Source organism: Myotis davidii, unplaced genomic scaffold (genome assembly GCF_000327345.1).
Source record: "Myotis davidii unplaced genomic scaffold, ASM32734v1 scaffold26, whole genome shotgun sequence".
NCBI lineage: Eukaryota > Metazoa > Chordata > Mammalia > Chiroptera > Vespertilionidae > Myotis > Myotis davidii.
This window is the reverse complement of record NW_006299245.1, coordinates 1735671-1747016: the sequence shown is the minus strand read 5'-3', so window position 1 is coordinate 1747016 and position 11346 is coordinate 1735671. Positions and strand designations below refer to the sequence as shown.

Sequence of the window (11346 nt, the reverse complement as noted above, 5' to 3'; positions counted from 1 at the left end):
GGAAGAGCCAGCAGATTCCGCAACATGTTGGCTCAGTTATTGCCCACCAACCGCGACTCGAAAAACAGTGCTTTAAATAATGGCAATGACATGGAAGCATGAACTGCAACCAGCAGTAAATTTGTTGAAGTTTATACCTGACCAACCACCTAATTTCTCATCTTTACATCTTTCTCATACTGTCACCCTTGAGCTGAAACATCTCTCCACTTGCCTGTTAATTTCTACTCATTCTTTAAGATTTATTTTAGGTGTCACTTCCAAAATTACTTACTTGACCCTCCTACAAACTGCACTAAATGACCCCTCTTTTTGTTTCCATAATGTCTTGGTCATAACTCTGTCACTATACCTCCTACTACTTTCTAATTGGCAGATAATTACAGTCATGCATCCCACACACAACTACAAGTAACTTGAGATCAGGACCTCAAAAACCCACTGTGTTGTTTTTATCATGTAAACGCTCACTAAGTGATTTTTTAAAAATTCATTAGTTTTTAACTAAATACATGACCAGTGACAAGTTCAGCTGAGGCAAAAACCAAACCCAAATGCTTATAATAATAGCACACCAGGTGTGAATTCACTCCCCATTCACTTCCTGTTAATATATCAACTTCATAAAAATCAAAGGTATATATGAATACTATCATTCAAAAGGACCACATTCATATATTTTTTAAGTTTACTTAAAATTTAACACCTTACTATTTTAGGATTATTTTATTTATTTTAATATATTTTTATTGTTGATAGTACTATAGCTATCTCCCATTCCCTCCCTCTTTTTCCCCCCTTCTCCCAGTCCCTACCCACCCACCCACCCACCCCAGGTGTTCACTATCCTATTGCCCATGACCATGGGCTATGCATATAAGTATATAAGTTCTTTGAATTATTATTTTAATATTGTTTCTAGTCTAGAATCTATGGTCCTGTGTTAATGGAATTATTTCCAGGAAGTCTATAATGTCTCATCCATTTCAAGCCAAAAGATTTTTTACACATTATTTTCTTATATTTTTGAGAGAACCATTTGTATCTGAGTGAGACATCTGGCTTATAACTCACTCCTATCTGGTAAATATATTCCTTGGGAATATATATTTGTATTTTTACATTATAAAGCCTTTTAAAACATTTTTCCTATAAAACTAAATAGATATTTTCCAACTTTTACAAACCTTGCCCTTCTTCAGTATATTTCAATAAAGTTAACTATTCCTTTATTTTTCTTATTTTAGCTATCACTTATTCACTGAAAAAGTAATGGCATCAACATTTCAAAACTACTGCTTCCATTGATCCTTTTGGTGGTCTTCATCCTGGTATTCATGGCAACTACTGTTTTCAGCCTTATGATCCCTCTTCTTCACGTCATTTCCATTGTGTTTAACTTGGAACACTAAGGTTAACTCTGCCACTAAGAAGACTGGCCACTTACCTTATCCAAGAAGGCTTTAGCATATTTCACATGGCTGTTGCAGTTAACCTCACAAGGAGAGAAATATTTGCAACAGTTGGCACATTATGGAAAGAAGAATATAATACTAAGAAACACCTTTAGGCTGCCCATGAAAACAATGATTAGACATAATAGCAATAAAACTCCACTGATATGTGGAGTTTTTTCCTCTTTTTGAAAATAATTGTATTTATATAATTTCTTAATTATATCTAAGGCAAGGATGTTTTTAAGCTTTGTATTCTTACCTTTCTTGCTGCCCGATTGACAAGTATTTTATGTATAGATGTTGTCAAATTTAACCTCTTAAAACAAAGTCCAGAGATTCTTTCAGAAGAAGCCTTAATTTTGGGAAAAAAGAAATAAAAAACTTTGTAAAGTTAATAAACATAATTTTAGCAACAAACAGAAGTAATTTACTAAACACTTCACAAATACTCACTAGCTTTTGAAATGAGTCCTCATTCTGAAAAGAAAAAAGCATAAAGAGAAAACATTTTTAAAAGAAAAATACTACTTGACTCAAAAACTTTTTTTGGATTACTATTATATGCCTCTAAATATAGTAACATGAAACATTTTTTGTTTTAAGTGCCAGAAGATAAATGTCAGTGAGTTCTTGAGCCCCTCCTTACTCTAGGAATACCTAATATTGCAACATACTCCAGCTGTAGATTTATGAAGAAAGGACAAAAGAATGGACTTTGGGGGGAGGAAAAAGGGGGAAAGGAGACATATGTAATGCTATATGTAATACTTTAAATAATAATAAAAAATAAATTTTACTCAGATCTTAAGAGCTTGAATATATAAATGTGCAATGATCTCATTTGATTATTCCTCTTTTCAATATAGATTAACAAATTTTCATAAGTTATTATCGTCATGTTGATAATTCCATCTGCTCAGTATTACCTTTGTACTTCTCACTTAGTATTGGTTATGAGAGCTATTGAAAGTTCATTATTTACTAGTAAAATCTACATGGGGAACAAAAGAATTGAACTTACCTGATTCATGGAGCATTTTTCAATATGAGCAACTATAATTTCCCCAGGAATTCGTACTAAGATATAAGAAGCCATACTATATAATGCTGCATTGTTTCCATCAAACGTAATGATGCTCAATTCTGACAACATGGAACACCGACCTAAAAGAAATGTTGGAGAGAGGATTTCCTTAGTTACTAATTATTTCTATTTGCAGTAACAATTGCTTTAAATTAGTCTTATATGTTGGACAAAAAGCAAATCTAAAGGTTACATACTGGGAACCAAAATCATAAATCAAATGAAGAATGCTCAACAATAACTTTGGCTTGATGAGGTGATCGGCTCAAAAAAATTACAACCTCCTCCTGATCAAAAATTGATAACGATGTAAGAAATGCAAACCCACAAGGACATTCCCACTCAGGGCAGCAGATATCAGTGTTCACTTGAACAGGCCTTCCCCGGAAACCACAGTCAGGCATTTCCACGTCCTTTGGGCAATTGAGAGACCAGTTGTACAACTTCCATTCCATATTAAGGCATATATATTGGCTACAATTATAAACAGGATCAAATTGTTGAGGCTGTTGTAAAAACAAAAAGAAAGAAATAAAGAAAATCGGTGATTTCCCCCCCATTTTCAACTAATGTTTTCAATTATTTTTACATTTTTTGTCTTTATCCCCTTTAGGCAACCCTCAGCTTGTTCTCCATATCTATGGTCCTGCTTTGTTTTGTTTATTCACTTGTTTTTGTTTTGTATTTTTAGATTCCACACATAAGTAAAATCATATGGTATTTCTCTTTCTGTGTCTGACTTATTTCACTTAGCATAATACCCTTCTGGTTCATTCATGTTGTCACAAAAGTCAAGATTGCATTCCTTTTTTATTGCTGAGTAATATTTCATTGCATATATTTTTTTTTAAATTCTCCATTCACATTGCCTATAGTCTATATTCCCTACATATGACAGCCTTTGAAAGATTAACAATTAAAATTTTACTACAACTTTTTGTTGATGTAACCTTTCTAAAATACTCAGTATGAACGTTTTATTTCAACTTTATCTCAATATTGACTTAATATCAGAATTGCCCATGTACTCAGAAATCTGAGCAAATTGAAGTCTTACCCTAATTTATCTAGCTTAGTGTTTTGCAAGCAGACTTATATAGTGGCTCTCAACCTGCCATACTACATTGTGTAAAGCTAGTATTGAATCTAATCTTTGTTAGTGTCAATTTTTTAAAAATTACAACTTAATTATATCCTAGTATTTCATTAAAAATTCCTATGTGAGGTCAATTTGACTGTTTGGTAGAATCATTATAAATTATCAATGCAATGTATAGCTCACAGACTTCTAGACAGACAAGAGTTAAATAAGTGGTGTTTTTTTCAGTTTATAAATTACATTCTATTTAAATCATGGTAATAATTATAGCAATGATAAACATTTATACCACTTATTATGCTCCCCATTGTTCAAACTAACCCATTTCATTGCCACAACAACAACCATCTGAGGTGAACTCTATGTTTACATTACCTGTAAATCCACAGCTTTTTGATACCTAAAAGGAATCTTAATCTTTACATGGCAAAACTGAACTCTTGGTTATAACCAACCAACCTTCACTTCCCACAATTTCACCATCCTAATTAATGTCAACTGTATCCTTCAGTTGCTCATAACAAAAGTTTTAGAATCCTTGATACTTCTCTTTCACTCACACCTCACATCTAATCCTTCAGCAAATTCTGTAGCTTCTATTTTCAAAATATATCCATCATCTCTACTGCTGTTACCTGGTCCAGGCCACCATTGTCTTTTGCCTAAATTCCTGCAATAGCCTCCTAACTCGTTCTATTGTCTCCTTTCACCCTGTTCTCAACACAGCAGCTAAAATAATCCTGAAACAAATTATCTCTTGTAATTCCTCTGCTCAAAAATATCCCATGCGATATCCTGTCATTTAGGAAAAAAGCCATGGTCTTTACAATCATCTAAAAAGGCTTACATAATCGAATTTACTTGCTGCTATTTTATTCCTTCCTTACTTAACGGCCTTGTTGGTGTTGTTTGTGTGTGTGTGTGTGTGTGTGTGTGTGTGTGAGTGTGTGTGTTTTGTTTTTTGTTTTATATTTCAGGTACTTCCTCACCGCAGGGCCTTTGCACTTGCTTGGAACACTCTCTTGTTTTCTACACAGCTCACTGTCTCAACTTCTTCAGAACTTTTATTATGAAACTAGAGGCCCAGTGCACAAATTTGTGCACCAGTGGGGTCCCATGTCCTGGCCTGTGGGATAGGGCTGAAATCGGCTCTCCGACATTCCCTGAAAGGTCCCAAATTGCGAGAGGGCACAGGCTAGGCTGAGGGACCCCACTGGTGCACGATTGGGGCCGGGAGGGACGCAGGAGGTTGACCAGCCAGGGAGGGACCACGCAGGGGAGGGCCCCAGGACATGGCCAGCTTGTCTCACTTAGTCCTTATCAGCCCAGACCCCAGCAGCAAGCTAACCTACTGGTCAGAACACATGCCCTCTGGTGGTCAGTGCACGCCATAACGACTGGTCGACCAGTTGACTGTCTGCTCCCTGGTGGTCAGTGCATGTCATAGCGAGGGTTGAGCAGCCTTAGCATATCATTAGCATATTATGCTTTGATTGGTTGAATGGATGACCGGACACTTAGCATATTAGGCTTTTATTACATAGGATCACCTCATCAGTGACAACTTTTGACCATATAACTAAAAATAGTTTCATTTTCCTCCTGAGCAGCACCCTCTAACATTTTTTATGACTCAGGAACATATTTTGCTTATTGATTGTCTCCAAACCTTTAATAAAATGTAAACTTCATAAGCACAGAAATGTTTGCCTGCTTTTATATTGTTTTATCCATGGTACCTTAATAGTGCCTGGCCAGAAATAATAATGGTTGAATAAGTAATTACTTTATTAGAACAAATGGCATATTTGGAGTAAGGATATAAGTGCTCAAGTCTCAGACAAGACAATTACAAGCTCTGGAGTTCAATGACCTTATCTTGCTTTGCTTACCATTGTGTCTTTGTCATCTTATACAACGCCTGGCACATAGTAGCTTCTTAATAAATATTTTTTGAATGCTTGACTTACAGAGAAGCCCACACTAGATAACTATTCATTAAAGAATCACACTTAAGTTCCCATTTGAATTTTATATTTTTTAGCGTGATCAGCACCTAATTAATAAGAAATATTTGGGTCTGTTTAAAAAATACAATTGTTAAAGTAGTAATGCATATTTCTTATTATCTTTTATCAAAGAAAGACTAGCGATCACACTGAAAAGTTTAATAGCATTTGGATAGTGATACAGACACTTGAACAGATGCTACAAGAAAAGGACACAATAGTTGAAGATATTACTCGTTCTTACCTCACATTCTAAACCTGGGGTGGGTGTTAGCACAGTGATGTCTGGTGGAGAAACCGTTTCTGGACCTGTTGGAAATGAAGATGTCCTCTCTGTTAGTGGGATGATATCCATTGTGTATGGAATTCACAGGTGGTAGAAACTGCTAAGAAATATTATATAGATTATTTCATTTATTCCCACGAGAACACTGGGAGGTAGATAGTAATACTCTTGTTATTTTACAGAGAGGGATACTAAGGTGCAGCGAGGTAAGCTGGTGAATGTTTGAGACAGAATTCAAACTCAGAGATTTTGATTCCAGAGTCCTGGCTTTTAACTGGCATTTATATATATAATGCCTCTCTCATAGAGTTCTTATAAGGATTAAATGTATGCAAAGAATTTAGTCCAATGCCTGGTACATAATAAATACTCAATAAATGGTAGTTAATTAGAATAGAAGTGATGGTAGTACTGCGACTATTATTTTGAAGATGTCACAGGACTCATTAAAATTTTCAATGACTTGCCATTGTGTTTAGAAAGAAAATCCAATTTTTTTACTAGGGACTCGGTGATCTGGCCCTGATCATCTGTGCCATCCCTTCCCTCGGCTCAATTCCCCTTCACTACATGCTCAAGATACATTGACCTGCTTGAAGTTTGTAAAGAATAATATAAACGGAGCCACTTTAAAACCGGAGCAGAAGCTGCCAGGCCAGAGGAACTGCACATTTTATCTTTCATACCTTCAGATTGTTGCAACTGGGCAAATAACCTTTGGATTGAACCTAGGGCAGCATTGTGCTCCAAAAAAAAGCTGTTTTCAAAGATAACAAGAAAGCAGTGGTGACCCCTGGACTGATGACTACTGGACTGAAAATTAAAAACATTGTTTGGAATTCACATCGCTATGTTGTTATCTGCATCAATAGAAATGCCTCCCTTCTGCTGATGCAGTTGTTCTCCTGCCCTTTCTCAGAAATTCCCATGGCCTTTGTCTCCAAATTAGAACGCTCTTTGGGCTCCTGCCTGAATCAGTGTGTCCGGAATGGCTGTTCTTACGGATCTCAATACATTTCTTGCCGCCTCTCACTTTGAAAGGTCTGTTGTTAGGTCAGCAAATCCCTCTGTGTGTCGTGGTCTCTCTCAGTTCCAGGCCTTTGCACATGCTTCCCCTTCCAGCTGGAGAGCACACTTCCTCCTCCTACTTCTATCCACTCTCCTACCTTCTGCTACCTTCTGAGATCAAACCTCTAGCATTAGTACAAGTAGACAGGAGTGTCTACTGCTTGTATTACCCCCATTGTACTATCACAACAACAAATGGGAAAATAACCTTTGGATTGAACCTAGGGCAGCATTGTGCTCCAAAAAAAAGCTGTTTTCAAAGATAACAAGAAAGCAGTGGTGACCCCTGGACTGATGACTACTGGACTGAAAATTAAAAACATTGTTTGGAATTCACATCGCTATGTTGTTATCTGCTTCAATAGAAATGCCTCCCTTCTGCTGATGCAGTTGTCCCCCTGCCCTTTCTCAGAAACTCCCATGGCCTTTGTCTCCAAATTAGAACACTCTTTGGGCTTCTGCCTGAATCAGTGTGTCCGGAATGGCTATTCTTATGGATCTCAATACATTTCTTGTTGCCTCTCACTTTGAAAGGCCTGTTGTTAGGTCAGCAAATCCCTCTGTGTGTCGTGGTCTCTCTCAGTTCCAGGCCTTTGCACATGCTTCCCCTTCCAGCTGGAGCGCACACTTCCTCCTCCTACTAGTCTATCCACTCCTACCTTCTGCTACCTTCTGAGATCAAACCTCTAGCATTAGTACAAGTAGACAGGAGTGTCTACTGCTTGTATTACCCCCATTGTACTATCACAACAACCTATGGACTAGGAGCGGTTTAAGGGTAGAGGCTGTGTCTTCATCACCTTTCTCCTGTCCTCCCCCCAGTGCCAGGACACTGCCTAGCAGAGTTGACACTCAATTAAATCTTGTCAAATAAATTGAAGAATAAATATCTGAGCTTCTCTAAATTAAGTCTGTCAAGCCTCGCTATGAGTAGATGTATTAATCCTTTCCTGGGGCGAGTTTCATAGTGAGGGAGAGAGGCCGGGGTATGGGCCCAGAATGCCCCCTCCAGAGGCTGGGACAGAGCACAGGGACAGGAATGGAAGCGATTAAAGGATGGTGTTCTTTGCATTAACATATTTTTACAGTCGGCCTAATCACTGTGAAAATTTAAGTAGGATTTGATAAAACCTAAATTCTAGGCCAAAAAAAAAAAAAAGTGCGGGGAATCTTTGTCATCTATACTCATTGAAAGGGAAAAAGGAGGTGGACCAAATGCAGAAGTCATTTAGAAATGGTGTTATGCTGACCCATCTACTTAACAAAACAACTGACAGCTAGGTTTTCCAGGGGATGGGAGAGTACTAATACCAGCCATTGTTATAAGTGTGCTAAGACTTAAATTACACAATGCTATTCTAGTGTCTATAATTGTAACAATACCAGTGCATATGGGTAGAGATAGCTTACCTGGTGACATGGGAATCAGAGGTATGCCTACAAAGAAACAAAGAGACTTTCCTTAATTAGTTTTGTTTAAGGTAAGGCCCACATAGCTCATAGAGGGATCTTTAGCTTGGAGGAAAATGTTTGAGGAGAGAGAACACAGGAGAAATGTTAGAGAGAAGATTTGCTTTCTTTGAAAAGTAATTAGAAATGAAAAGACAATGCAAAGGCTATAGAAGAAGAATCTTATGAAAGTATATTGTCCATCTAAAACTTCTGACCACAAGTGTGGAATCTCAGAGGGAAGGTGAGGGAGGGTGGGTAGGTGGGAAGTAATCAACCGAAGACCTTGTATGCATATATGCATAACGCATGGACAGAGACAATAGGATGGTGAAGGCCTGGGGTGGGGGGTGGGGATGGGCTGGAGGAAGTCAATGGGGGGAAAAATGAAAAATAAAACCACTTGCCATCATAGAGAAAAATACGTTCAAGTGTTTTACTTTTCCAGAATAAAGTAAGTAGGGTTCACACTTACAGTCTCCAGGATAGACACATTTGAGGGTGATCTCATCAAGGATCATATGTTTAGGGCAGTAGGGCAAGCATCCTTCAACCCTTTACATTAAAAAAAAAATCAAAATGAAAAAAAGTTTATCATATAAATTATACTGCAGTTAATATATACCATCCAGATATATTTTTCCTATAATTCTTCCATTCTTCTTGTCAAGCACTAAGGAGTTCTCTATTTGCTACCACTCCCTCATTCCTCATTTTATACAATCACAAGCCAGTGGATCATAAAGAGGTATCATTCATGATTAAAACATAATTTGAACCTAGACCATTCAGCATACACTTATGTTTGGGACACATTAAGGCTATGTTTATAAATCAGTAGAAATGCAGAAGAATCATTTATTGTGATTTTAAACTACATTCATTGTACTTTCTCTTCTTTATACTAATTTAAGAGAGAGAGTAAGGAAGAGAGAAAAACATCGATGTATGAGAGAAACACATCAATTGGTTGCCTCCTGTCCCCCATACATGTGTCCTGACCAGGAATGGAAGCGGCAACCTTTCAGTGCATGGGAGAGCACACACAAGTCAGGGCCGTTCGTTGTACTTTCCATTCCTATGCAACCCCCCTCATCCAAGCAGGTAGGTATGGTCTTTGAACCATCCTTGCCTTAATGACGCAGGCAGAACAAAAACAGAATCTCAATGGCTTGACTTGCCTAAACACACTGAAAAGGCATTTGGAATCTCTGGGTGAAAGGCATGGAGGTGGGACATGGTTGCAGTTCTTTGAAAACAGGGCAGGGAAGGGTAGGGGCTACAGTTCTCAAGGGCATCAGGGCCTGTGCCCAAATTTGTAGCAGGGTGGCCTGGGAGGAGATGATTTTAAATGAGCCTATGGAGACCGGGAACCAAACTAAACTTCTGACAGATAAATATAGGGTGTCCGAAAATTCACGCAAGATTTGCATTCAATTCAATTGGAAATCTTGCGTGAATTTTGGGACACCATATAGAATCTCTCTGATGCATAACAGTTCTTTTAATGAGTATATTATGAATAGGAGTAACTGTATTTACATATGACCTCTATGGTATGCTACTTGGTATCTTTTCTTATAAAAGTTATAATTTCCACTGAATCTCTTTATTTTTAACACTTGATTCCAAGCCCGAGGTTGACTGGTCTTCGTAATGCCCCCCAGTTTTTGTGTATGGCACAGAAGCAAGTGAGAGTCCCAGACTTCAAGAAGTCATGGGCTTGAGCATCCTGGGCCAGAGACAGGAGGAACCATCGGAATGCTTTTTTCCAAGGCCATAAAGCCAAGATGATAACTGAGATTACATATTTCTTCTCATCCTGTTGGGGCTCAGAATCCAATTCATTCTGATTCAAATGAAATAAATGCAATCCTTTGTGTATAACCAATCATTGGATTCATCCATGCTTGAGAGAATTAATGTAAAAATTGTTGTAAAAAGTCTTGTTATCTGCCTCTCAAATACACTAGCAGGTTGTAATAATATTTTAAAATATTTCTAATTGCCTCATATTTAAAGCAAAGAAATTTAAATAACAAATATTCAAGGCCTCTTTAAAATTCAGGAGGGAAATGAACTAACTTGAAACTAGGAGTTAATGTTGCCACCAGAGGGCACTTGTTCATGGAAGGAAATCCAGACAACAGTAAAAAACAAGAACAGCCCATTTCTCTTTTCACATGAGACATATTTAGCTATCTCTTGGATGCCTCCTTCACAAATGATTTTTTTAAACATCAACAGTTTAGCTATTTATTTCATAAAATAAAAAATTGTAAATAGTGCAATTTTAGCCAGTATATGATATTCCTATTCAACTCTACACTTTGTCAAGAAAAAAAAAAAGTTACTAGATTGCTAAAAATAATAAGGGCCAGCTGCTTCTCATTAAATTAAATATCATTTTTATGCAACTAAATTATTTTGCAATTGTTTTATGCAAGTCAAAACCACAGACATCCTCTTAAAACATTTTCCCCAAACCAATAACTTATTATTTTAAAATGCCTTCTTGGTAGGTTCCTATTTATTCTTGTAATACAACTGGTAATCTACTCAACTTCTGACAGATAAATAGAATATCTCTGATGCATAATAGTTCTTTTAATGGGTATCTACACTAATAAAAGACAAACATGCAAATTGACTGTACCTTCACTACACTTTAAACTGCACCAACCAGCCAATCAGTGACTATATGCAAATTAACCCAACCAAGATGGCGGCCGGCAGCCATGGAGCTAGAACAAGCAGGAGGCTTGGTTGCCCCAATGATGGAGGAAGCTTTCCGTGGCGGGCTCTGAGCTCCACTCAAAGCAACAAAGTTTCAATTATAGAAGGTAAATAAATCCCAGAATAAAAAGAAAAAAGAAAAAAAGGAGAGGCTGGGA

The 11346-nt window shown here is 37.3% G+C and overlaps 1 protein-coding gene across 1 annotated transcript in view; it reads right to left on the bottom strand.

Moving 5' to 3' along the window:
- The window catches only part of OTOGL (otogelin-like), a 170800-nt gene that overhangs the window by 41824 nt on the left and 117630 nt on the right, over positions 1–11346 (bottom strand). Inside the window, exons 32-38 of the mRNA XM_015571106.1 lie at positions 8928–9007; positions 8414–8440; positions 5894–5958; positions 2870–3047; positions 2479–2621; positions 1911–1934; positions 1717–1809 (exon numbers count right to left, since the gene is read on the bottom strand). Coding sequence (XP_015426592.1) covers positions 1717–1809; positions 1911–1934; positions 2479–2621; positions 2870–3047; positions 5894–5958; positions 8414–8440; positions 8928–9007 — 610 coding nt within the window. The remainder of the gene's footprint in view (positions 1–1716; positions 1810–1910; positions 1935–2478; positions 2622–2869; positions 3048–5893; positions 5959–8413; positions 8441–8927; positions 9008–11346) is intronic.